This window comes from Sus scrofa, chromosome 9, assembly GCF_000003025.6.
Source record: "Sus scrofa isolate TJ Tabasco breed Duroc chromosome 9, Sscrofa11.1, whole genome shotgun sequence".
Taxonomy (NCBI): Eukaryota; Metazoa; Chordata; class Mammalia; order Artiodactyla; family Suidae; genus Sus; species Sus scrofa.
In genome coordinates, this window is record NC_010451.4 from 134,910,878 (window position 1) to 134,938,611 (window position 27,734).

Genomic DNA, 27,734 nt, shown 5'->3' on the forward strand with positions numbered 1-27,734 from the left:
ATCCCTAGTCTTACAGGCTAGAGAAGAACAGCTCTAGATTCTCACGGGAAGGAGTTTGTCAGCCTCCAATCTCCCAGGCCTCTGTCTCTGACGTCTGCCAGCCACTTTGTGCCCAGCGTGTCTTCTTTCTCTACCAGGGCTTCATAAATGTCCGTGTGTGTAAAAGGCAGTGCCCACTAAAAGCGCAGGTTCCCAGGCCCTACCCTCGACTCCGTGTAGACATGCTTTGAGAAGGTGTCTCCCGAAGATCATTCCCTGTCTCCTCTGCCCCCAAAGCGAGTTAAGAAATTCAGGTACTTGTATAGCACTGGGAACTATATCTAGCCACTTATGATGGAGCATGATAATGTGAAAAAACGGAATGTACATGTGTATGTGTGACTGGGTCGCCTTGCTGTACAGTAGAAAATTGACAGAATACTGTAAACCAGCCATAGTGGAAAAAAAAAAATCATGAAAGAAAGAAAAGAAAGAAAGAAAGAAAGAAAAGAAAGAAAGAAAGAAAGAAAGAAAGAAAGAAAGAAAGAAAGAAAGAAAGAAAGGTACTAGAGACAAGGCCTTTCCTGTGTCCTGTGCTCCAGCTGGGCAGACAAAGGGCATTGAAGTCACCAGAAGAATTTACTGAGAAGGAAGAGCCATGGGGCCAGATTGGGTTTCATATATAGCAAGGGTTGCAGCCACATATTTTGTTCACATTGGGTGTAAAACAGACCCAGTTCCTGGAGCTGAGCAAGTTGGGGTGGGGAGGGAAAGCTTTTCTATGTTAATTGGGAGTTCCAAGGGCAAATGTCTGATTTTAAAAATGTGTTTTGGGAGTTCCCTGGTGGTGCAGTGGGTTAAAGACCCAGAGTTGTCACCGCCATGGCTCTGGTCACTGCTATGGCATGGATTTGATCTCTGACCCTGGAACGTGTGCCATGGGCACAGCCAAAAAAAAAAAATTTATAAAATATATTTTGCAGCCCCTTCCGTCCCCACCTACAGGCCCCTGAGATGACAGCGTGGTCAGATTTGAATCACCATTTGCACTTCAAAAAAGATTCACCAAACCACTGAGTTCTACCAAATCTTCATCAGAAGCCTTCGGTTTCATTATGTGATGAAAGGCTTTGTTTTCTCTGGAAAGGAAAGTTAGACAACAAGATCAGAATGGGGGTCTGGGGGGTTGCTTTTAGACCAGGACACCCTTCTGCTTTCATAATGACAGGGGTTCTGCAAGGGGAAAGCAGAAGGGAGCAGAGTGTGCGGCTTTGCTCTCTCTCCCTCTGGGCTCTGTAGTGCAGACGCCACTGAAGAGACTGGTCTGGGTCTGGGTAATCCCATGACTCCACTCGAGCTCAGCGCAGGTGCTCCCAGACCCTCCGGCTCCTCCCCGCCCCACCCTCCTCCAGTCTCCCCATCTCCAGCCCAACCCGTGACTCGGCTGACTGCCCCCCTCAAAGTTTCTGCAATTCAGTTTACCAACACATCAGAACAACTCCTGAGCCATCTGCAGCTCCGAGGATTAATTAGGTAGAAGAGGGTGGAGTCAGGGGCAGTCTTTTTTTTTTTTCTGATAGGAGAGCAGGATGAAGCCCCTAGAGTTTCAGCCTGCAGGCTGGAGAGGGGGTGCCTGGAGAGAAGCCATCCCAGATGCTAGGGGAGACCTTTGTCGTCATGTCGATGGTGACATTTATGATTAAACTATGTGGGAACACAGGGGCAGTCACAGGAAAAACCCCTCCAAATTAAAATAAACACATCTTGCAGTGAAAAAAAAAAGTGAAAAGAAAACTGGGCAAGGATGGTTTGGGTAAGTAAAGTGACTAAATACACTCACGTAGGTGCCCTGTGCACGTTTCAGGCATCGGACTCTGCTGCAGACTGTCGCTAAATGCATCAGATGGAGCTTTGAGGTTTACCCGATGAGTACAAGGCTCACACTTGTAAACTCCGGTCCTCACCACAGATTCCTTCTGCAAGACTGTTCTCAGCTTAAAACTTAAAAATAAAGAAAAACAAGGAAATGGAAAAAAAGGAAATGGGAAAAAGAAAGAAAGAAAGAAAGAAAGAAAGAAAGAAAGAAAGAAAGAAAGAAAGAAAGAAAGAAAGAAAGAAAGAAAGAAAGAAAGAAAGAAAGAAAAAAAAGGAGAGGAAACTTGCCCTGCCCTGGCCACCGGCAGGGCTGACACAAAGGGGTTAAAGTTAAGTGGAAGTGGATTTTGAAGAAGATGGGGCCTCTATATAAAGTTGAAGACGTCTGGGGCCCTCGCAAAATCTTTTCGGCCTTGAAGGAGGCAATCCCAGGCTTCCTCCCGAAGTCCTCCGCCTCTGGGACCAAGCGAGGAAGCTCACGTTAGTGGCAGCCAAGGAGAGGGGCTGGCCGTGCCAGGACTAAAGAGGGAGGGGAAAAAGCAAGTTTCGCCCACCCCACGTTCCTTCGGGCGGAGGGGCGGGAGCAGTGCGTCCAGGCCAGGCCGAGCGGTATCTTGGGCTCCAGGCATCTATCTCTTCGGAAGCGGCGCGGGAAGGATGCTGATCCGCAGGGGCGCGCGCGCGGGGCGCGGGATGCCGCGGGGCTGGACCACGCTCTGCTTGCTGAGTTTGCTGCGTGAGTATGGGCCGTCGCGCGTCTGGGCCGCCCGACTCAGCTGCGGGGAGGGTCGACGCTCCCCCGGAGGCTGGGCGCGCGGAGTTGAGCTCGGCGGAGCCAAGGGACCCCTGTTCCCCCCACGCTCCCACGCCCACCGCTGCTCCTGGCTTGGTGGAAACCGGGTCGGTTGAACCCAGCCCAGCCGGGACCAGGGCTTCACCTGAAACTGGAAAGGGGTGGGGGGACGCGACCGGGGGCGGGGGGAGGGGGTGGTGGTGTCGGCCACATGGTGAGTCTGAATTAGCCCAGGTGTTCACCGGGCAGTGCGCCCCAGGCTTCCCAGAGTCAGGGAGTGCAACTCCCCCGAGCTGGCTCTAAAATAAGGCGCTCCGAGGACGCCAGGGTCCTATCGCGTTGCCAAAGGTGCGGAGCAATGAGTTGGAGCCAGATTCCAGAGAGAGGGGAGGAGAGAAGCAGGAAGGGTTTGGCGATTCAGAGAGCTGCGGCCTGGGCAGGTTGCTGGGCAGAGAGCTCTCGCGCCCACCGACCCCTAGGATGGGGGCAGCCAGAACTGGACATTCAAGGCCAAGGATGAGGAGCGAAGTCAGCCTGGGAGGAGGCCCCAGATTGGAAGCCCAGGAGGCAGGCTGAGTGAAGTGACCAGGGGAGTTTGGAACAAACAAGGAACAGCCTGTGAAAATATTCTTGCATTTGAGATGGAAAAGCGAAGTTTCAACTCCCCCTTCGGAAACCCACACCCCTTCCGCTGGGAGAGAAGGCTCTGGTAGATGGAGTTGTTCTGTGCCCTGACCCCTCTCACCATAACCCCTCATCTTGGAAGGAACTCAGATTTGCTATGCTTGAGGGGTTGGGGGTTTTCTTCCCCTGCCCCTTCCCAACTAGGGGACAGATCGGCAGAGCCGTGGACCCTCCTCAGCTCATCATTCCCCCACCTGCCCTGATTTCTTAAGCTCTTGCTCTCACTTTGGTTTAAAAACAAAGAAAAAGAAAGAAAGTAGGCATTCAAGGAATATTTATTATTGGAGTTCTCGTCGAGGCTTAACCAACCAGACTAGTACCCATGAGGACCCAGGTTTGATCTCCAGCCTTTCTCAGTGGGTTAAGGATCCTGTGTTACTGTGGCTGTGGTGTAGGGCGGCAGCTACAGTGCTGATTTGACCCTTAGCCTGGGAACCTCCATATGCCACAGGGTGGCCCTAAAAAGACCAAAAAAAAAAAAAATTATTCTTGATTGCTTTCATTTGGAGATTCCATTCTCCATCTCTGCTCCTCGTACTTAGATGGTGCTAAACTTCATAAGATTGTCCTTTTTGCTCAAGATTCTGCTTCCAGGCCTCCAGGGCTCCCAATTCCCTATTCTTACTGCCTCCTAAAGGCCACCCACCATAGCTGCGCAGAGTGACCTGGGCCGGCCAGCTGGCCCTCTTTGCTCTCAGTCTCCTCTGCTGTCCCTCTTTGGATCCACCCAGTTAGAGAGAGACTCAAGGTGGAGGCAGCCGTAAGTTAGCCTCTGTGTTGACCTGTTCAGCAGCCCCAGACCTGCCCTTTGGGGCAGAGAAAAAGCTGTCACTTAGGAGTTGAAGCCCAGCATGGGGAACCGCCGAGGTCGGGCTACACCCTCGCCAAGGCGAGAGCTGACCTGAGGCTCAGATTCCTAGTCGATGCTCCACTCTCCTTTGGCTTTGCGGCACATGATGACCTGGTCCTGGGCCGAGTGAGGCCTACCCTCTTCTTGTTTCCTCAGCTGGCCTTGGCCTGCCACAGTGGGGACAGGGAGGGCAATTTAACCTCTGAAAAACCTCGGGAAGATATGCTGAGAATTGCGGTGTCTCCTCTTTGGGGATGAGCCGTGGACCCTGGGTCCCTTTGCTCAGTCCTGCCAGGCTGCTCGGGCCAAGGTGTAGCTTTGTGTCTTCCCCAAGAGCTTTCTAGGGTTTGTTTGTATTTGCTAGTGGGAGTCATTTTCTGTTAGATCGTGCGGTGAATGAAATGAGCGACTGTACCTTGAAATGCTAACAAAGGAGCATTGCAGAAATTCGGTGCTGTTAGGACTGTGCAATTTAGGGCAGAAGGGGGTTCTGTGGTTTTCTCTTCACTGACTCTGACAAAGAGCTTTGTTATGGAAAGGTCTGTTTTCTTTCCCTGTGAGAAGTTGGCCTGGGCACAGGTACAGCAGCCAACCAAAAGTAGACTTTTTTTTTTTTTTTTGCTGGAGATGAGATGGCTCTGGGCCAGAGAGGCCACCAGGTAGCATTGCCACACCACCAGCTGAGAAGAGAAATCTTCATCCAGCCCAAGGTATCTGTTTGCTCCAAGCCCTCCAGGCCTGTCCTTCCTCTCTCCAGACCAAGTCCCGCCCCTTACATTCCTCTTCTTCCTTTGGGTCCTTCGTGCCTGCGGACCCCACACCCATATCCTGTCTGGGGCTACATGTAAGAGGGGAAAAAAAGAAAAGGGAAAAGAATTTTATCAGATATTTTCCGGAGGGGAGAGGACTCCACCCTTTGAATCCCTGCCACATGGCGACCAAGAAGGAACGGCCTTGGGGCCTCTGACTAATTCAGTGGTCCCAGCGTTCCCCTTGGAGGTCAACCCAGCTGGCGCCACCTTTGCACATGCACGTCTTCCACCGCATTCCTGTTGGATACGACTGGCCTGGGCATCTTTTCCTTGTCCCTTCGGCTCCACCTCCTGGGCCTCTCCGCTCACTTGTCCTCAGGGCCTTCCTTCTCTGAGTCTTTGTCTCCGAGAGCAAGAAGGGCCCAACTGCAGCAGATAAAACTCAAGGCGCGGAGTCTCACAAAAGCAAATCAAAAGGAGGAACAAATTCCACTTCTTACCGTCTTCACCACCTGATTTCCTCTGGATCCTGGGCCGGAGGGCCCAGGCTTATTCTCGGGCTGGATGGTTACCCAGCTCCACCCTCGGGCTGCCTGGGCCTTCCTCTCCCGTTGACTTTGCTGGGTGTCACCACATGGCCTCAAATGTGGGGGAGTGAACAGGTGAAGGTGTGGAGAAAAACGCCACCCTCCCGAAGACAATGCCCCGAGTCACCAGGGAAGGGTTTCCATATTTTTCTGGGCTTTGACTTCCTTCTCTAATGAGAAATTTTCTTCCTTCCTCCACTAAGAAATAAAACCACATTGTCCATTAATTTTTTTGTCCCAAGAGCCCTCAGCTTTGCAAGGAGAAAGGTGCATGCGTCTTGGAAGAGAATGATTCAAACAAATAGTGACATAGGCCAAGGTGTACTTCCGAGGACCGAAACTCAGGAGCCCACTGCAATGAATCACTTCCCTCTGGACATAACAGAGAAGGGCTCTGGATTGGCTGGAAAGTCTGCTCCTGATTTAAGAGGAAAAAACTGCCAGAGAACCCACCACTGGTACTTTCTAGGTGGGCAGCATCTCCAGGCAGCCAGCCCCACTGTTTAAGAGCACGCCTTAATGAGTCTGGGTGAGAAAACCTAGAGCCCTGGGCAGCCCGTTGCTGTGCGTTGGCAGACAGGAGGCTGAATAACCGAGCCTGGTAGACTAAAGCAGCGCTTTGTGTGGCTGAGCGGTGAGGACATGCTCTACGGCCCAGGGAGCTCCAGCCAGTCTCTCGGGGTGACCGTGATGGAAGATAATGTAAAAAGGGGAATGCATGTATGTGTGCAGCTGGGTCACTTTGCTGTCCAGCAGAAGCTGGCACAGCATTGTAAGTCAGCTATATTTTAATTTTAAAAAAAGTAGAACTTTAGGTTAGATGGGTCCAAGAGACCAAAAGCTAAAGGACTCCAGACCCCAGGAGAGTGTAGAGAAAGGAGGGGAGACTTGCAGGGCAACAGGGGTACCGTGGTGATAGGAGGGGAGGGAAGACCTGCTGGGACAGGTCCTGTGCTGCCACACGGAGATTTCGCGCAGGAATTTCTAGTATCTCAAGCTCGTGTCGTTGCCTCTTCTGAGCCATGCTGCAGTCTCACTCCAGGATCTCAAACCTTCAAGAAACACACGCTGGCCTCGTCACGCTGTCATTACTATACCTGGGCAGAAAAAAGGGAACGGGCGTTTGGTACGCCCGCCTCGGGGCAAGCGCAGGACGCGAACTCCGGCAGCCTGAGGACAGGGCGGCCCAAGGCTCGGAGACAGGAGTGGGTGGCAGTTAGGAAAGTGGAGGAAGACTGGGAGACACGTAGGCCCCAGAGAGAGCTCGAGATCTTGGGGTCCCACAGGAAGTGGACGGGGTCCAAGACATGCTATTGGGGGGGGGGTTGCATATTATTTTCTTTCTTTTTTACAACTTTGGCTGGCGTTTAGCTGACTTCCAGTGTTGTGTTAGTGTCAGGTGAACAGCAAAGTGAATCAGTTATGCCTACACGTACATCTGTTCCGTGTCAGGTTCTTCTCCATGTAGGTCACTGCCGGGCACTGAGTAGATTTCCCGGTGCCACGCTGTCGGCGAGACATGCTCGTCGAAGGGGAGTCTCAGTTTCTTGGAAACTCTGCGGCCACAGACCGTTGGGTTATGCTCACACCTCAGCTCAGTCTCTGGAGCAGAGGCAGGCACCCGTCCAATTCCTTGTCCTAGTCCAACGGGGCCCTACTCACCAAGACTCTAGCAAGGATGCTCCCCGAATGTTCACTGCCCCCCAAAGTAGTTCAGTCTATTTTTAAAGAATAATCCCATGATTATTACTTTTCTTTGCATTGCAGTGAAATTAACCTTTCCATAGCTTCCAATCGTTTTTTTTTTTTTTTTTCTAATTCTGTTCTTTGGAACCTAATCTGATCTTTTTTTACGGCAACGCTTATGATTCTTTCCAGTCTGCCCCACTAGATTATAAGCTCCTTGAGGACCGGGATTTGTTTAAATTCCAGTGACACTAGCACGTAACAGTAGAAAGGAGTCTCCTCCTCGTCTCGGCTCCCGAAATACTGACTCTGCGCCTCTTCACGTCCCTGTGCCTGGGAAAAACAAGAGTGAATGGCAAAGTAAAACTAATCTTGAAGAAAGGTATTCATTCTCTCTCCCCAAGTTCTTCTCTTCTGGATCAAAAGTCTGCAGATTTTTCAATAAAGGGCCAGATAGTAAATATTTTAGGCTCTGATGTCCACATGTGGTCTCAGTTTTATTTCCAGCACTTTGCATGTGCCGAAGCCATCTTGGCTCGGTGGCCAAAAACACACAGCCCATGGTTTGGACTCAGTCCACCAGCTGTAGCTGCCGCCCCTTGACCTAGCTGAGGTAACATTTAGCCCTCAACCATATGCTTTGGTTTCTAGAATGTTCCTGATTCTGATTATCCCCCCTTCATTAAATAAGTTCCCTCTTAAAACATAGCATCGAATGGATGGCTCTGCATAGAGGTGGTCAGTGTGAACAGACTGACACAGTGCCCAGTCCACCCAAGCGCTCCCTGTGACCTCGGAGCAGCGCGATGAGCGCCCTGAGTGATACAAACAGGCATACGAGTCTTAAGGTCTCTGAGAAGCAGGAGGAAAGGGACTTGACCTAAAGATGATCACCGAGTCTTGAGCAGTTGTGGGACAGGCCACTCCTTCATACCGCCCATCTCCTTTCTTCCTCCAAACGGCAGGAGGTAAGGATATTTTCATCTCCATTTACAAGGGTGTTTTAGATACGCGAAGAAGCATCCCAAGGCTAGAACTTGGTAGAGGGCCGATTACAGAGCCTGAGCGCTTTGCTTTGAGGCTCTTCTGTCTTGCTATCAACCATCACCCCAGGCCGTGGGCTCCCGGCAGTGGCCAGCCTGCTCCCTCTCCCTAGGACTGCATCTCTGGGGGCCTTCATACCCAGAATCTCTTCCAAGAGCCTCCTCCTGGACAGGTGCTAGAATTTGAAACGATGGGACTGTCTGGCTAGGAGATCTGAAAACAGCACCAGCAAAAACTGAAACTAAGAGGCTCTGTGAAAAACAAGACCAAATATAGGGGGGAAAAAATCTCCTAAGGGGCAGGATTTAAGTAACTGAGGTAGCATTGCTTTCTGGATCTCCAAGGATTTGTAACCCCCACCCCCCTTTAAAGACTAAAAGAATCTTCAGTTGATTAATTGTAGGGAGAAGTCTTCTAAAAACATTACATAAGCGTCTGCTTCCTTAGTGTTCCCCCGCCCCCCAGAAAAAAAGGACTTTAAGCTTCATGACTCGGAGGTGTCATGAAAATGACTGAGTTACGGTGCAGCCCAGTGACGTTGTCACTGCTGCGAAGGTGTCTTTGCATTTACTCCTTTTCTCCTGCCGAGAATGGTTCCAGACAAGGGGGGTTGATACTCGAGTCCGTTTTTCATTTATTGCTGTTTATTCATTTTCAACTGCTGCTTCGCCTTATTGTTTGCTTCTCATAGTTTTTAATATTTAGCTTTAGCCAGGATATCAGATAACCAAGCTTGTTAGAACTGTGTGTAAAAGACAAATACTTGTCTCTGAAATAAGTACTAGTAAGTTAAATGCATGAGGTTTTCTTTCTTTTTTTTTTTTTTTTTGTCTTTTTGCTATTTATTGGGCCGCTCCTGCGGCATATGGAGGTTCCCAGGCTAGGGGTCGAATCAGAGCTGTAGCCACCAGCCTATGCCAGAGCCACAGCAACACGGGATCCGAGCTGCGTCTGCAACCTACACCACAGCTCACGGCAACGCCGGATCGTTAACCCACTGAGCAAGGGCAGGGACCGAACCTGCAACCTCATGGTTCCTAGTCGGATTCGTTAACCACTGCGCCACGACGGGAACTCCAAATGCATGAGTTTTACAACGTGTATTTGTGGCATCTGCTCATCTGCTTGGCTTCCCGGAATTCTAATTTCACTAACTTCCTGATACCCCGTCTCCTCCTTTGGGTCCAAGTTGACTTGGTACAAAGGGTCCAACAGGCACTTATGGAGACACAGTAACAAAGACGGAGTAAGAAGTCAGCCACAGAGGACAGCCTTTGATTCAGATTGAAATTGCGGAATGAGCCTCTTGGGGTTGGGGTTAGGGCTAATCCTTCCATCTAGAATTAAGTGGGGTGGAGGTTTCTTGCATTGGCTCTGAGAATCTGGCTGGTAGTATCCAGCTTCCGTACAGAGTTGGGGATCAGAAGCTCAGATAAAGAAAGATCAGGGAGTTTCAGTCATGGCTCAGCAGTAACGAACCCGACTAGTATCCATGAGGTTGTCAGTTCAATCCCTGGTCTCGCTCAATGGGTTGAGGATCCAGAGAGTTGCTATGAGCTGTGGTGTAGATCGCAGGCACAGCTCAGATCTGGCGTGGCTGTGACTGTGGTGTAGGCTGACAGCTGCAGCTCTGATTGGACCCCTAGCCTGGGAACCTCCATACGCTGCAGGTGCAGCCCTAAAAGGAAGGAAGGAAGGAAGGAAGGAAGGAAGGAAGGAAGGAAGGGCGATCAGCCTTTGACAGTTTAGTGCCCATGGGTGTTTGGGGAAGGATAGGATAAAAACAGATCTGTGATCAGTCTTGATTCTTACAAATGTCATTCCTCGGGAAATGGCTCGGGAGCTGGCCTGGGTCTGGGACCACTCCCATCTCCTCAGGGGAGCGCTGGAAAGGGAGCCCTAGAGACTGAAGATGAGAGACACCCTCCCTGGCAGTCGCACCTGGGTAAGGATGCCCCCCCCGCCACTCCGCCAAGGTGCCCCCTTGCCCTATGCCAGCTCCTAGGTACCGTGGCTCAGCTTCGCCTTTCTGCACCTCCCCCCCACCTTTGTGCTGTTGCTCCAGGGTCTCAGAGGCTTCTTCATTCACCCTGGGCTCAGAGTCGTGAATCTGAGGTCGGGGCTCCCTTCTCATTTGCAGGCAGATCCTGCAACCTGCTCCTCAGTTCCTGGCCAAGTGGCGGGTGGGAGGAGGCCGCCACAGCCCGGAGCCTGGCCCTAGTGGCTCGGGCGCTGGCCTGGGTCCAGGATTGCTTCACTCCCCTGGAACAGGCACCTCTGTCCTCAGAACCAGCAGCGGGTCCGTCCTCACATCTGGAAAAGTTCAAAGCTGTTTGTCTGGGTGAAGGAGGCCCCGGGGGAGGGGTTCAGAAGCATGATGTCACCGCAGGCAGGCCCAGCTTTCTTTGGAGAGAGAAGAGGGCTGGGCCAGGCTGGGCCACAGGGATTATTCCCAAGAATTGATGTATTGGAAGGAAGAAGCAAAACGGGTGGGCGGTAAGAGTGATGTCGAGGGGATTTCCAGCAGCGCCCGGGATGGAACCTTGAGGGGAGGGTCCTTCAGCGCAGCATCCAGACGCTCCTACCACCTGCCCCCTGCATTTATTTCATACCTTAGGGTCTGACTGCTGAGAGGGTCTGATTTAAAGAAGACTGGATCTGGAGCTCCCTGGTGACTCCGCCAGTTAAGGATCCCACGTTGTCACCGCTGCGGCTCAGATTGCTGCTGTGGCATGGGTTTCATCCCGGGTGGGGGAGCTTCCACATGCCCTCCGTGGGCCTGGCCAAAAAATAAATAAAGAAAAAGTATAGAAGACCGAGTCTGCCTCCCCGTCTATTTTATTTGGATGAGTCTAGGCTCCCCACCCCCACACACAGCCCCAAAGCCAGAGTGTGGCAGGTGCATGTCATCCTCAGCAGCTGAGAGCCCCTGACCCCCTGCTACTTCTACTCCAAAGGCTCTGCCAACCTCAGTGGCCCCATTTTGCTCCTTTTCCCGCAAGAACGCCATGGCCTGCCCTCTTGGCCAAAACTTCAGCGGTCCAGGTTCTTATCTCTGAAGTGGAGATGGTGCTCTCCCTTGTTCTTCCTTCTCATCTGTCCCCTTGTCACCTGCTCTGGAGCGTAACAGTTGTACTCACCCTGAGGAATATCAACCTCCCTGCTGCAGGCAGAGGTGGGGGAGTGAGACGTGTCACCACCTGCAGGGGAAACCTCAGGCAAATTTCCTTGAAAGTGATGCCAAACTTCCCTCTGGATGCTCAGGAAAAACACTGCAGGTTGTTCATCTGGGAGCCTCTGAAAAACACACCTGGATCTCAATCGAGAAATGTCAGAGAAAAACATTAGGGCAGCCTGGGACCCTTAGGGGTCTGTCCTCGAGGATGGCACTGCTGGGTGTAAGCTCTGGATGCCATCTACCCCTGGCATTTATGGGGCTCAAGCCAAGAGCACAGTGAAGGCCCACATACTATATGCCTAAATACTTCAAAGTTATAAACCAGCCCGACCAAGTGGCAAATGAAATATCTTCTATCCTCTTACCTTGAAAAACATACCTTCTGAGACATCTGGAAGGTTAGATTTGATCTTGGGGCTCTCAGAGCCTTGGAATTCAGTTCCACAGTGGGACTGAGAGGGAAGAGGGGGTCCTTGGCCCTCGCCTACCCCTTTTCTCTTCTCCTTACCCATGGCTCTGGCCCACACTGTAAGGAATCTTGTGTGCATGCAAAGGATACCCCACCCACACACCTAAGCTCTAAGCCTTCTCCCTGCAATCAGGCACATCTTGGCCACCCTTGGACCTTGAAGGAACACACGCTGGTACCGCAGTTCACACTTGGGAGGAGGGACTCAAGGAAGGGAAGGTTCAGGTCCTCAAGTGAGCCAAGAGCCACTTGGGCAAGAAGTTCTTGGATGTCTTATCCCCAACATGTGATCTAGAAGAAAAGGTACATCTCCATTGGCCCCATGGCCCCCTTGTGGTTTGAGGATGCGGAGAGCTGGAGGAGGAACGAGTGTGGACTCTGAAGTGCAGGGTCCAGATGGGCAGCTTCTCCATCCTATTCTAACCAAGGACCTGCGGGAAAACCTTCAGAGAATAACGCGTTTCAGGAGCTATTACACTATAGCCATTTAACATCTGACATCTCATTGACTTTCCCAACACTCCATGCAAGGAAAGACCCTCACTTTAAACATTAGAAAACTGAGGTGCACACACACACACACACACACACACACACTTACATAGTTATTGGCAGAGGTAGGACGAAGCGCTCTCTCTTCCCTCTTATTTGATGAGACACCAGCTTTCTGCTTTCTGGTACATCAGCTAGGTTCCTAGGTCAGAGCTTCCAGAGAAAAATATTGAAGTCACCCGCTGCAGTTTCTCAATCAAAGGACAGAATAGGTTTGAAGGCCATGAGGGAAAGAATGAGGGAACTTGGGAGCGAGGGAGTCAAGGGAGGAGGGGGGATCTTGAGGGGATTGCACAGCGGTGGTGTGGACTAGTAGTTATTCCAGTAGTTAATGTATTGGACAGAGAGTGACAAAAAGGGAGAAGGACACATTAAAAAGGAAAGAAGGGCGCCTCCTCGCCCATATTTTGGATCTTTGCAATATTTATTCAGGTGTAATTTGACATGTTAACATTTCACTTAGCATGTTATTAACGTTGCCTCATCTCGTGCTGCTATAGTTCTTCCATATTTTTATGTAATGATTTTGGTAAGTCATATAACATCCACCCTATTGTAATTTAGTTGCTTACAGCTTCCTCCCCTTATAAATAACAGTATACTAGGTGCTTGGTACATGCACGCTTCTCCCTCTCCTTTTCCTTGGGGAAAATCCGGGGAGAAATTAGTCTCCTGGCCAGGAGGGCTTTCTTGTTCTGTGACCTTGCCAGGGGTGGCAGCGAATGTCCTAGACGGATCCACTCGAAGTCGAGAAATTGCAGCAGGTGGTGCCAGGAGGCTCCAGGAAGAGTTGGCTTCTGATTTTCCTTCCTTGTTTCCCCACAGCCTCTGGGTTCACAGCTGTGAACAGCTCAACTATTGCTTCCACCTTGCCAGCTGCCGCTGGGTCAACTCCCACCGGGCCGGCTACCGCAGGGACAGCTATCACCGGGTCAACTATCTCAGACATATCTTCACCTGTTTCTACAAATATATCCAACGAGGAAACCACATCAGATGCTTTCGAAAGTGCCAGCCTCCACACTGTCTCTCAGGGCAGCAGTGGGACCACCGTAGCCATCTCAGGTAAAGCATCTGTCTCAGGCCCCAGAAGGATGTTGCTGGCCCCTGCGTAAAGCATTAGGATGTTTGCAAACCATTCCCACCCTCTATTTCCTCCAACAGACGGAAACATACACGTGCCTTGTCCTAATGGCTTGGGCATCACGCTTAGGATTCCCTAAAGTCGGCTCCAGACCGTTCTTCCTATAGTGACAGCTCTCTCTTCCTGTAGTCAATGCCTTGACCTCTGACTCTGATCAGTCACGCCCCTTGTACTCCGTGAGTTCAGCTTAGTGATAAAATAAGGACCCAGAGGACTCCGTAGAGATTGCTGATGGCTTCTAAGTGAAGGAAAGTGTATGTGCAGGTTCAAATGCAGGGCCTTCGAGTTCTCTAGGCTGGGCCAGTATCCTGTTCAGCTTCAGAATCCTGAGGGCACCTCTAACGTTGGTGGTGCCAGATTATAGCTGTGGTTTCACCAGCTGGATGGGAATGAGTTGGTAAAGGGTTGGGACATGAAGTCATGAACCCTTCACTCCCCGGACGCCCTTTTCTGGGTCGGAGTCTGTGCCTGCATCCGTGAACTGAGATGTGTGGGTGTGGGTGTGTGTGTGTTTGTGCCACGTGCACATATCAGCACTTGTGCTTTGGTCAATTGCAGGCCCTACAGTTAATTTCATGTCTACCTCGGCGGTCACCCTCGTCCCCGAAACCGTGAACTCTTCTGTCCAGCCTCAGACCTCTCTAGCCACAGCGTCCTCCGCCACCATCAACTTTACAACTTCAGAGGTGACCCTGCAGCCCAGCACGTTCCCAGGAAATGTTTCAGACCCCCTCTACAACAGTACCAGCCCTGCGAGATCCCCCACCAGCCCCTACACATCATCTCCTCCTACCCCAGGTAGCCACAAGGTAGGTGGATTGGGCGGAAAATGAAGGATTGCCCCCCAGTTCATTTGTACACAGGCTCTCTCTCCCCTCAAGCTCTCCTTATCCCAACCATGAGACCTGGGTCCCGTAGGCATTAGCATAAACATGTGCAGCTTAGGAGTTCCCGTTGTAGCTCCGAGGGTTAAGAACCCAACATGGTGTCCGTAAGGATGTGTATTGGATCCCTGGCCTCGCTCAGTGGTTCAGGATTCGGCGTTACTACGAGCTGCAGTGTAGGCCACAGATGCAGCTCCAATCCCGAATGGCTGTGGCTGTGGCTTTAGGCTGGCAGCTGTAGTTCCATTTTGACCCCTAGCCCAGGAACTTCCATATGCCACAGATGTGGTCAAATAAATAAAAATTTTCAAAGACGAGGCCTAAATCTTGCTGGAAGGGAGGGAAAGAAGAGACAGGCAGCGATGGGTGGTGAGGCTGGTCCGTGCTGTTGGTGCTGTGTTTCTAGGGAGTTGGAGGGTGACGAGGAGTCTCAGAAATCCCTCCAGTCCTCAGTGGTTCTTCCCCGTACCTCTTGGTCTAGTCTTTGTCCGGGGTTACCAGTCGCCTTTGGACATATCTGGAAACCATCTTCCGCTTAATGATGCTCCTTTGCCCAAAACGCTTGGGCAAATGCCCCTTCCTCCAGGGGAGAGCGTTGGTGGCATGCTAGCTGAAGAGAAGCGGTACAGAAGTAGGCAGACGAGTGCTGTTGCGCTCAGCCTGTCCCTCTCGGCCACGGGACTTGTGGCTGTCTACAGCTTTCGGCAGGAAGGACAGTAAATGTGAGAGCGTGGGGCTGCGGGACAAGCATGGGGGGCCCGCCTGGTTTCTGTTTTTAGAGGAGCCGGAATAGAAATCTGGAGCAGCCTGGGCACCAGGAGGTAAAGGAGTGTCACCAGAATCTGCCTGGCCCCTCGCGGTCTGTTTGCCTGCACGTGTGTGATGCATTGGAGGGAAAACAGCCCCAAAGGGAAAAGATCCTGCCTCCTTGCATTGAAGCACCATCCAAGCCAGTGTTTACCAAGCCTGCAAGTAGCTACTTGCCTGCAAGCTGGGACTAGTGATGGTTCGGATTATTTCATGGGGATAGGAAGTCAGATAAAGGAAGAGTATGTATGACTGTTAGAAAGCTCTAACCACCTAACAAATTTTTAAATTTCCTCTCTCCAAAACTTCTGGAGAAAGTATCTCACAGAAATTAAACCAGAAAAGAGACGGGGAAGAAAAGAGGGGCAAAGATGCTGGCTTATTCCCTTGGGTCTTCTTCTAATACAGGGGGAAGTCAAATGTGCCCAAATCAAAGAGGTGAAATTGACCCAAGGTATCTGCCTGGAGCGAAATGAGACCTCCGGCTGCGTAAGTCACCCCCCAGCCCCCACTCCTTCCCCCCCCTCCTCCCCCAGTTCCTTCTGAGCAGCCTTTAGCCCAGGCTTGGACTGGCCTGACTTGAGTGGGCGTGGGGAGAGTTTAACCTGGGTGGGCTACTTCCCATACCCAGCTTTGGGTTTAGGGCGTAAGAGGCCCCATCTGGTGGACAAAGAAGGGAAAGACAATTTTATTTAAATTTAGTTCCTTTTCCCTCTTCTATTGTACGTTTTATATACATATTGTCAGATTTAAGTTTGCTCTTATGTTAAAGTCCTGCCTGAAATATAAACTAGTAACCTAAACTATCAGTTCATTTATTCTTATTTTCATGTCTCTTTAATGTGTACAGAATTTCTTTTGCTGTAATGCTGAATTCTGCATATATAACCATTTTTCCCTGACATTGTTTATTGAATGATCCTCTCCTTTGTTGACTGCAATGCTTCTTTTAGTTCCCGTTAAGTTTTTATATGTCCTAGGGCGTATTCTTCAGAGATATTTTATTTGTTCAATTTGTCTTTTTTTTGCCTGTTTTAATTTTTTAAGTACTATACTTGTATGTTACATCGCTTTAGTAGCCAGCCGAAAAGGTCTCTGCTCATTACACTGTAAAAATTAAACATTTTTCATGCATTCTTTTAGAAAAACTTTAGAAATGTCTTTTTGAGATCAGAACCCCCATAAAACCATTAAAATTTTAATGGAATTCCTCTAAATTCCCTTCAGTTTTTTCTGATTTCCCCTGGTATTGTTCAGTATCTTACCTATTTTTGGTTTTTAAAATGTTTTTCCTGTAGGTTTTATGGATTTCTTGAGGTTTATTTATGATATAGATTTTCCATGATATATTCCAATTGATTGTTGCTAGTATATTAGAAGGTTCACTGAGTTTTTAATATTTATCTAGTGTCTAGTCACTTCTTTAATTTGCTTATTATTCCAGGAGCTTTTTAGCTACTTGTTTTGTTTTGTTTTGTTTTTAAGGTAAGCTTTCATGTTACCTATGTTGTTTTTCTCTTTCTTTTCAGTAGTTATGTCTCTTCTTTCAGTGTCATATATTATTGCACTGATGAACTGTACAGCTTAGCGTTAATTTTTATTGATAATAGCAGATTTCCTTGCTTTGTTTCTGTAAATCCAATTTTTTTTGTCTTTTTAGGGCCACACCCACGGCATATGGGGGTTCCCAGGCTCGGGGTCGAATCAGAGCTGTAGCCACGGGCCTACACCACAGCCACAGCCACGCGGGGTCCAAGCTATGTTTTCTGCCTATGCTGCAGCTCACGGCAACGCCGGAGCCGTCACCCACAGAGGGAGGCCAGAGACTGAACCCACGTCCTCATGGATGCTAGTCAGATTCGTTTCTGCTGAGCCACAACAGGAACTCCCATAAATCCAGTTTCATGACAGCAATACGTTCCTGGAGGAAGAGTGGGATGACAGGATGCATAGTATTTACTTATAAAAAAAAATTTTCTCACAAGTTGGGAATCCATTTAAGGAACCTAATATATATGTGACCTGCATAGATTGGAAAGAGCTTGGGTAAACTAAATCTATAGTCTGTAGAGGCTGTTAAGTTACTTATTTTGTCCGTTCTGACTATTGGTGTCTTACCTGTGATTATCATTGGATTATTCTGACTCACAGGTCTGTTCCAAAAAATACCTAAGACAATGATTCAACTTAGAACTCTAAAAAAAAAAAAAAAAACAAATTTTGAAAAAGTAGCTTCACACAATGGAATAGCTAAGTGCAATTTGCAAAATAGTGAACTTAAGCATGAATATGTAGTGTACAAGTGTTTCTGATACTGATGTTCAGCCCTCTCCATTAAAAAAATTTTTTTGCCAAACACTGCTAATTATAGCCAAGAAAAATGACCTTCTCCCCACCCCCACCCAACCCCATACCATCTTGGTAGAGCACTTATTTTCCAGTGTATCACCCCGGTCTATGCCAGAGTGCTAATTCTCTGTACTAACAATTTAGAGCTAATTGCAGGGGACTCGTCCTGAGTGGCTGTCCATTGCTCTTTAAAGTTCGCGTTGAACGAGGGTCACTGTACGAGATAAGTGCCGGAAACTTACGGCCACTCCAGAAATAACTCCTCTCACTGTGCTGTGCTCTCTTCTTCTCCGAGGTCTTTGCTGTCTAACCTACTTTGTGCCCCTGCTGAGAAGGAGTGCACTCGACTCTGACGTGGGGAGGCTCTGGGAGTAGGGACGTGGAAGGATAGCAGCTCCTCCAACAGCCTAAAGACGGCTTCTGCACTGGCCCCTGATGAAGCCACTCTCTGGGGGCACCTGCCACGGTTTCCCTTTTTCTCCCACCGCTGTGGGTGCTTCTTCTTCCTGCAGGTTCCACGTCCTCGTCCCCCAGCGGCAGCGCCTCTTGGGGTGATTGTTCCTTAGTCAGCAACCCTTGTTCCCGAACTTCGGCCTGATTGTGTCCCAGACTCCTTCTCCTTGAGTCTTACCGCCTGCCTGTCTGATAGCCATCTATGCCAAAGGCTGTGAGTGGTGTATTTCCTTCAGTTTTCCTTAGGTTGCATTTGTGCTCTTGACGTCAGAGGGCCTCATGGTACCAGTTCTCGGCAGGGCAAACCCGGGCCTGACGAGAAGCATGAAGGACATGGGTCCCCTAACAGCAGGTCCTTAGAGTGCTTATCCAATGTCAAGTTCTTCTACCCCGTCTATTCCCACAACAGAAACACATGTCATTCCCCACTATCTAGACACGCCTTTGGCACTGGTACATACTGAGTAGCCAACCTGTTAAGCTTTCCTACGGGGATTTTTTTTTTTTTCTTTTCTTTTTAGGGCCATACCTGCAGCACATGGACGTTCCAGAGCCAGGGGTTGAATCCAAGCTGCAGCCGATGCCTACACCACAGCCATAGCAGTGCAGGATCCAAGCCACATCTGCGACCAAGGCCACAGCTTGCAGCAATGCTGGATGCTTAACCCACTGAGCAAGGCCAGGGATGGAACCTGCGTCCTCATGGACACTATGTCAGGTTCTTAACCCTCTGAACCCCAGCAGGAACTCTGCTATGGGACTCCGTTAGGCTGTCTTGCGCACGTGCCTTCTGTAGACATATGGAGCCCGGCACGCTCCTTTTGCCCCCCAACCTTCACGTCCAGAAATCACCTATGTCAGCTGGGGGTACGGGAGGAGGGTAATCCCACACTCTCCCCAAGCACCTGTTGCCACAGCTCAGAACCTTCCTTAGCGGAATGTATCCCCCTGTGCCTCCCTTCCATTCTGCGTGTGCCAGGTTCATTTCGTTTTAGTAGTTTCCCACTCAGTTTCCAAGCAAGCGAGCTTACGCAACTCTCTCAGGCCACTCCTCTTTGTCCGGGGAATCCGCCAAGGGACTTTTTTTAATGGTGGTAAAATCGACAGAACATCAAACTGACCGCCTTCACCGTGTTTACGTGTGCGGCTCAGTCATGGTAATGAGGTTCACGTTGCTGTACGATCCACCTGCAGGACACGCTTCATCTTCCAGAACCGAAACGCTTTGCCCTTGGTCACCTCCCCGCTCCCCACTCCTCTCAGCCCCCGGGGGCCACCATCCTACTTTGTGTCCCCATGAAGTTGATGCCTCTAGGAGCCTCCTATGAGTAGAATCATATAGCATCTGCCTTGTCGTGACGGGCTTCTGTCAGTTCGCGTGATGGCCTCAAGGTGCATCCCCGCGGTGGCCGGTGTCAGCCTTTCCTCCCTAAGGCTGGATATCTCAGTGGGGGTTCCCGTCCCATTTGGTTCGTCCACCTTTGGCTCTTGTGAGCAGCGCCCTTCTGAACATGTCCATTCATTCGAATGTCTCCTCAGCCCTCTCCTTTCCTCTCCTTTGGGTGTATACCCAGAAATGGAATTGCTGGGTCACGCGGCAGCTCTATTTTCAGCATTCTGAGAAATCACCATATTGTTTTTCCACAGTAGCTACACCATTTTTTCTTGCCGTCAACGGGGACATGGTCGGATTTCGCCACCTCCTCGCCAGCACTTGTTCGTGTTCTTCCTTTTTTCTTTGTCTGACAGCCGTCATCTTGATGGGCCTGAGCATCTCCTAATGATTAATGATGTTGAGCATCTTCTCATGGGCTTACTAACCACTAGCAGCAGATCTTTGGATAATCGCTATGCGAGTCCTTTGCCCTCCAGTTTGTTTTTGAGAAGGACCTTTCTTTCGACGCAGAGGTTGCGTTTCGGCAGCTAGCGCATGTCACCCTTGGTCTATCACATTTCCTTCATCTGGGGCAGGCTGCCTCCAGCCTCCAGGTCATCCCCCCAGCCCATGCCTCCCTTGCCCTCTGCGCAAACATTAAAGGTCAGTTTCCACGCAGAAAAAATAACCTACAGATGGAGGACCGTGTGTCTTCTGGAAAGAGCCTGAGACCTGGGGACAGCCTAACTTCTGATCAGCTGCCCACTGGCGTGTGACTTGCAACAGGTCCTTTAATTATTCTAGTCTCTACGTGAGAGCAGGGGTTTGGCCCGCATTGTCAGACGCCCACGGAAGTCGATAAAATTACGGAGAGGGAGCAGGAAGAGAGAGGAGGAGAGAGGCAACTGATCTAGAATCTCGACACTGGGAACTATCTTAAAGTTCACTGTCCCTCTTGCCCCCGGTTTGCAAAGTTTGAGAAGGCTACTCCGGAAACGTTGGGCAGTTTTGTTATTACGGTCATTATTTTTACAGAATAACATGTGCAAGCAGATGTGGTTCGGGGTCCACCGAGCTGATTCCTGGGAGCGCAGTGGTGAGGCTGAGGCCTCCTCCTGCCCCCTCGCTCATGCTGTCTGCCCACAGTCTCTCTCGGGAGGATGTTTATTTCAAGCATCCGGAGAAGCATTGTGCTTTGTTCAGGATCCACCTGCTCCTCTGTAGGCCTGAACACAATTCACCGATGCGGTTGGATTCCAGAGGAGGAGGCTGGCCGCGGTTACTCCCTTGAATTGAGTCCAATAAACAAGGGGTGGAGGGACGCTCCGTGGAAGCCAAACCGCTGGGGCTGTTAAGATGAACAACAGCTCGCTTGAGATCTTGTTTGTCTGGTCTATGCCTCGTGCAATCTGGGTTTCAAAATTATGTAATGTACACCCACTCCTCCCAGCTAAGAGTCCAGGCAGAGAGAAATGACAATTGGTGGTAAGGCTGAATATGATTAAACATCAGAAGGTGGATTCTAGATGATAATAGCCTGTGAGGCATTGCTATTACTTATTTTATTTTTGTGTCTTTTTAGGGCCACACTCTCAGCATATGGAAGTTCCCAGGCTAGGGGTTGAATCGGAGCTGCAGCTGCTGGTCTATACCACAGCCACAGCAACATGGATACCCATCAGGTTCATTACTGCTGAGCCATGACGGGGCCTCCGAGGCATTGCTATTATTAACAGGAATAGGAATAGCTGCCATTTAGCCAGGGCCCCTTTGGTTCCAAGTCCCTTGTCGGGCATGCGTCTTAAGACAGCTCTTAGGTCACTGCCACACCTGAGTCTTCAGCAGAGGAGCCTGACACTCAGACTAGTTGCATGACTTGCAAAGAATCTAGTACGTAATGGAGCAAGGGTTGATGCCAGGCCTGATGGAAGCCGGGGCGGCTTCATGGAGGTGAGAGGAGTCTTGAAGGGTGGGGAGCCCAAGGGGGAAGGCAGGGTTCTTCATCCCCCTGGCAGCCAGGGTTGCGAAGGTCACAGGCTATCACGTGCCTGGGCTTCCTCGTGGTGGTAGCCAGTCCCAAGGCCCTTCCCACCAGCTGCTCCTGCACACCCTCTGCTCACTCTTCAAGGCATGTGAGGAGATGTTTCTGATCTCCCAAACCGGACGTGCACTCACCCTCCTCGGAATGTCTGTAGCGCTGAGGCGTAACTTTCTGATGGCATTTATCATGTAACCAGTTCTGTCACCCATTCGTCTCTTTGCGCCTCAGTTTCTTCATCTATCAAATGGGGAGAATAATAGTAGCCATCTCAGAGATCCTGCCATGGTGCCAGGGGATGAGCAGTGTCTCTGCAGCACCAGGATGCAGGTTCAATCCCCGGCTGGGCACAGTGAGTTCAAGGATCTGGCTTTGCCACAGCTGCAGTTAGATCACAACTGTGGCTTGGATCTGATCCCTGGCCTGGAAACTCCACACGCCTCAGGGCAGCCAAAGAAGAAAAAAATAGTACCCGTCTCTTAATAGGGTCATACAAGGCGTAAACAAGTTAACGTTATGCGTAAAACACTTAGAGAAGGGCCCGAGACATAGGAAGCAGCATTTAGCTTCGATGCCGAGCGTGCACACTGACAGCTCTGCCCACGCGGTGTTCATAGCTACGCCCCCCAACACACACTCATACCGCACATGCGACACCCCCCAGAGGGTTTCACACCACGTCTCCTATTCAGCTCCTGATGACTGTTGGAACAGCTGAATCTGGTTGAGGAAGAGCTTCCCAGGCCTCAGCAGGCTAAGCAGGAGCCACTCTGCTCGGCTTGTTTCAATGTCCAAGAGTCCGGTTCCTCTGCCCCTCTCAGGGACAAGACTCGCTTCAACCAGAGGCATCTGGTCAGGGCTTTGCTTCCTCTTCAGCCGGAAGGCTCAGGGCTGGGGAGGGCATGGTGCCTACCGGGAGGCAACAGAAAGCTCGCCCGAGGGCAGTGGACCCGAAGGAGAGGGAGCCTGCTGCTCCCATCCAGTGCGCCGCCCAGACTCCCCACAGCCAAGGCCGTCGTGGGTGCTTCTCTCCAAGGGCTTCCTTGGACACCTGTAGAACCTCACCTTTCCCGAGGCTGTGACTGCACCGCTCTGTAACCTTGGCCCCTGGGGACCTTCTGAGGCTACCTCTGGACTCTTGTCTCTGTGACCTGGAGGTTAGCTCGCCCGGCCCTCTTGGCCCCACCAAAGCCTCCGATTCCAGCTGGCAGAAGGCTGGGACATGAGGCCAGTCTTGACCTTGTCCCGCGCAGGCACAGAGGAGCCTGGGTCTTCCTGCCTGGGGCCATGGCACTAGAAAATACCCAGGCTACTTTCCAAGCTGGGGGGGGGGGTGCTGGTTTTGCCCCAGGGGGCAGCCCTGCTCCGCAAACAGGAAGCCTCCTCCTCCATGGAGGCTCGGTTCTGATGCCCCCTCACACCCCCCGCCCCCCAGCAGTTTCCCCCAACAGGAAAGCGGTCAGAGCTGTTCAGGCATTTCCTCCTCCGCCATCTGCCATCCTGGACAGGGGACGGTCTGGGTTTCGGTTCCTTTCCCGTGCAGGGGAGGCCGCACCCATTGGAGGCTGCCAGAATAAACCCTGGGAGGTCTGAGTGCAGGGTGCTCCAGGGGCACCCGGCCAGGGCTCCCAACTCACGCTTTCTCTGTGGGAGGGTTACCGGTGTGCCTCCGGAGCCTGAGTGCCTGCGTCCTTAGGGACCGGTCAGCAACCTGGAGCTCAACCACGGCCCTCATGTTAACCCGGGCTTCGTGATTCTAATGAGACAGAAGGTGGGAGATTAGACGAGAACCCCGCTTGGCCTGGAGACGTGCTCTGTGTGAGGCCCTGGGAGAGGCAGGAGGAAGGGACCCGGGGCCCTGGAGTCTGTGTCATAGCTTTTGCCCTCCACCCTCCCTCCCTTGGCTTTCCGTCCAGTGTTGGAGATATTGCGCACTTGAAACAAAGGATCTTCTTTCTCTTCGTTAGTGTGGCACTGTCAATATCTTCTTTCGAATTTAATTTCGAAGGGCATAGGTGCACATGGGAAGTCCTTAGATCAGATGGTGTTTCCCGTCTTTGTTCTCTGGTATCTGCCACCTCGTGACACTTAGCAGTGACACGTCTTAGTCTTAGGTGTTTTGGTCCTGGAAGATTTTGGAGTTTTTCTCATTATTGTGTTTTTGCACACATACAGTTTCCAGGATTTTTTTTTTCCCCAGTAGGAATTTTAGGAAAAAACAAAAAAAGATTCTTCTTGTTTTGAGGGTCATAGTGTGACATTAGTCAGAACTATTGCCTGAGACCCAGACACGGTTCGGGGTCAACTCGTAATGTTACCTCCAGCTTGTCTTTTTTCTCTGCCTTCCCAGGAGAAGTTTAAGAAGGACAATGGAGAGAAGTTGATGCAAATCCTGTGTGGGCAGGAGCAGGCTGAGGCCGGGCCAGGGGTGTGCTCCTTGCTCCTTGCCCAATCTGAGGTGAAACCTCACTGCCTGCTGCTGGTCTTGGCCAACGGAACAGGTATGGGGCACCTCTGTTTGGGGATCTAGGGAGGGAGAGGGGCTGAGGTTAGAGGAGGCTGGGTAGAAATCGGGCGTCTTAGCCCCAGGAGCACAGGCACTGGGAAGCAGGACTGTACTGGCTTTGGGAGAGACCATCCTGTGAGCTCTACTCGCCACCAGAGCATCTTCTAGAACAGCGTAGGGGAGTCGAGCGGGATGAGCTATTCCATCCTCTAGATTCAGCAACTCCTGTTTCTAATTCTAGAACTTAGCAGCAAGTTCCTGCTTCTGGAAAAGCACCAGTCTGAACTGAGAGAGGTAAGTTCTCTGAGATGAGGGGCCTCAGTGGAAACTGAACTCCCCTGGGTTAGGGGAGTTCACTGGAGGAGCGGAGAGAGTAATTCTCTTCTCCAGACCTGCCCTTCCTCCCTCTTCACCCTTCTCCAACAGCCCTGGCCCTTCTATGTTTGAAACACAATTTTACAGTGCAGCTTAATTAAGAGATGTCAGTCTTAAGTCCTGTTTGAAAATCGCTGAGGTCTGTGTCTTCTTGGATTTATTCATTATTGGATCCCACAGAGGGGTCTAGCATGGGCTGGGCTCCTCTTCTAGAACCCACATTCAGCAGATGATAGGCTCTCTCTTTTTGTGTCTTCTCTTCAAGATGAGCATCCAAAACTTCTCGAAACAAGATGTTAGGAGCCACCAGAGCTACTCCCGAAAGACCTTGATTGCACTGGTCACCTCGGGGATCCTGCTGGCTGTCTTGGGCATCACTGGCTACTTGCTGATGAACCGTCGCAGTTGGAGCCCTACAGGAGAAAGGCTGGTCAGTTCTGGGGTCCAGAGCAGAGAAAATGAGGAAGATGGGTCTCTTGGGGAGGTCTCTGGATGTCACAGAGGGGGAGAAGCACCAGAAAAGACACCCGTGTGCTCTCAGCCAAGAATATGCATGCATACACATCACTGTATCCATAGGTGAGTCAAAACAGTATAGAGTGGATTGGGGAGGGGGCAGTACCTGGGGCCCTGCTCCCAGTGGTAGCCAATGGTCCATGTCATCTATTTATTATTTTTCCTGGGATAGTTTAGCTGGGTACAAACTATAACAGGCACTAAATCAGCAACTTATTGGCAAGCACATGAAAAGCCCATGGGCACCAACTGACTCATAAGAAAGGGACACATGGAAGGAAAATCTACCCTGAAGTGTCTGGATGAGGGAAGACAAGGCCAGGGTTTGACTCTTGGCCTCTGGGGAGGTTATTCCACCCTGGGGACTGCCTGTTTCTGCCGGGAGCTGGCTCTTGAGCTGGCGTGGCACGGTGTGGTTCTCCCCTCTGTCCTTTCTCCTCTAGGAGCTGGAACCCTGACTGCTCTTCAGGAAGAAAGGAGCCTGCACAGGCAGCTGCAACCTCCCTCTCCCCACTTCCGTTCCCTCCCCAGCCCCACCTCGCTCCCCTGCTTACCAGATAATGCTCCTTTATTTATATACCGTCTAGGGCGAAGACCCTTATTACACGGAGAACGGTGGAGGCCAGGGCTATAGCTCAGGCCCTGGGGCCTCCCCTGAGGCTCAGGGAAAAGCCAGTGTGACTCGAGGGGCTCAGGAGAACGGCACCGGCCAGGCCACCTCCAGAAACGGCCATTCGGCGAGACAACCCATGGTGGCAGATACTGAACTGTGACTGGGCTGGGTGGGGCGAGGCTGGGGAAGGAGCCCTCCCAGCCTCTGAACGTGTGCTGCCTCTCTTCCCTGCTCCCCTTTCCCGCTGCACACTCCCGTGGAGGCCATCCCTGGGACCCTGCACTGATCTCGGGGAGAGGCAGGCCACCCTGCCCTTTACACACGCGGCTCCTTGCACCCAGCCTCTGAGCTGCTCAGAGTTGGGGGGATGGGGAAGCCCATGTGCAAAGCAACTCCTGGGGAGTTGATGGCCTCGCAGCGTTCACACGGGGGCTCCCTGCCCTCCTCTCTGCCTCACTGCAGGAACTCCCAGGGGAAAGCACGGGCTTTTCTGAGCTGTAATTTCCTCCCAGGAGGCTTTGCCTTCTACCGTCTTTGTTCCTTATATTTTCTTTCTCTACTTTAGGGAAACCAAAGCAACCCCTGCACCTGCTCCTTTGTAATGATATAGCCAGGAAACCTTGTGTTAAACCATCTCCCTCATCTTCCCTCTGAGTCACTGTGGATTCGGTCACCAGCCCCCCTTTTGCTTTCCACGTTCCCAAAGCTGCACAGGTTCCCCCGCATCTGTGGACAAAGGCCTGCACAGATCTCTGGCGGAGGCTGGAACTGGACTCCCAGTTTGAGAGCGATGCCCAGTGTCTGTGTGTTTGGGGGACAGGGTAGGCACACATGGACATGTGTGTTCCCACTCATGGGGCAGGTGGGTGAGGGCACACAGCTCGGTCTCTGCAGGGAGCCTCTGCTTGGGCTGCTCTTTCTCCCTGTGGTTCCGAGGGGACTGGACGGTGGCAGCAGATCTCCAAGCCATGCCTCTTGACTGTGCCCTGAGGCTAGGGTCCTGGCCTCATCCTCTGCCTCAATGGCTTCCTCCCTCCTCTCCCTGACTCCTGGGTCAGGCCATGGCCTCAGTTTCCCAGCAGATTCCATTCTGTCTCTGCCTCTGCCACTTTGACCCCGCGGCTCTGCACCCTACGCGGTCAGGGCCCCAGGACATCTCCAGAGGACCCCCTCTGAAAGCCACCTTCTCTGTAGGTGACCCAGGTCCTTGTTTTTTGTTTCTGTGTTTTTGTTTTTGTTTTTTTTTTTTGGGAGGGGTGACCCAAGAATCCTGACGATTGGAAATAGAACCTTCCAGAGATAAGAAGATGGGTGAATTTTTTTTCTGAATAAAAAACGGTATGTGTAAATACTGTAATTAAAGTGATACTGAAACACCTCTGTTCCATGGTTGTGTCCCAGCTAGGTGGGTCTGAAGACCAGAGCTGTCCCCCTATGGGACCTGGCCGGAGGGTGGGGTGACGTGGTGGGAAGGGGCTGGCCGCAGAAGAGGTGGGACCAGCTCAGGGGACACGGGTAGCCACCAGGATGCTGCCCTTTATCCCAGTCTCCCCGCTACTCCTCTCCCTGGGGGGAGACAGAGAGGCTCACATCACAAGGAAGCTGATGTTTCTAGTCACAGAAGGAAGAACAGACGGGATGCGGGGGTGGGGAGGGCACAGGATGGAGGCCTAGATGCGGAGGGCTTGGAGCTGTACCCTCTGGGAACACCCTTCCGAGAAGACGCACATTTTGGCCGATGCGTGCGAGAGATACCAAACAAAGGATCGGGGCCGGGGCCTGCGCCCTCTGTTATGACGGTACGCCCACCGGCCAGGGCAGAACAGTGAGGGACAGTGTGGGGGCTTCCCTCTGGAGATCTGGCTGCCAACGCTTGGATGGGATGGTTTCGACCTTGCCGTTAGGACAGCAGCCTAACTGCAAAACCATCTGTCTGCCCAGCCACCCACCCCCACACAGACCGTGGGAAGTGGGGGAGGGAGCACAGCCGGACACTCCGAGGAGCTTCAGGAAACGCTCCCGTGTGTGTCAACAGTGGCAACAGTAGTTGAGGCCCAACAAAGGACCCTTCCTCTCTCATCTGGCCAAACCCACACACCGCCCCCTTCCTCCTTGCTTTTCTTCAACTGCTCTCACCAGAGGCTCCTCTCCAGGACTTGGGGGGAGGCCAGGGGGGAGATCTCAAGGTTTTGCCTAGACGGCGAGGGCTGGGGTGGAGAGAGGGA

The 27,734-nt window shown here is 51.5% G+C and overlaps 1 protein-coding gene across 2 annotated transcripts; it reads left to right on the forward strand.

Moving 5' to 3' along the window:
- Window positions 1,916-26,886, forward strand: CD34 (CD34 molecule). 2 transcript variants are annotated; one of them, XM_005656760.3, is made up of 8 exons: window positions 1,916-2,590; window positions 13,275-13,514; window positions 14,152-14,402; window positions 15,693-15,773; window positions 23,850-24,000; window positions 24,247-24,299; window positions 24,646-24,810; window positions 25,340-26,886. In XM_005656760.3, the coding sequence occupies exons 1-8, from the start codon at window positions 2,512-2,514 to the stop codon at window positions 25,352-25,354; spliced, it is 1,035 nt and encodes a 344-aa protein (XP_005656817.1). In that variant the 5' UTR covers window positions 1,916-2,511; the 3' UTR covers window positions 25,355-26,886.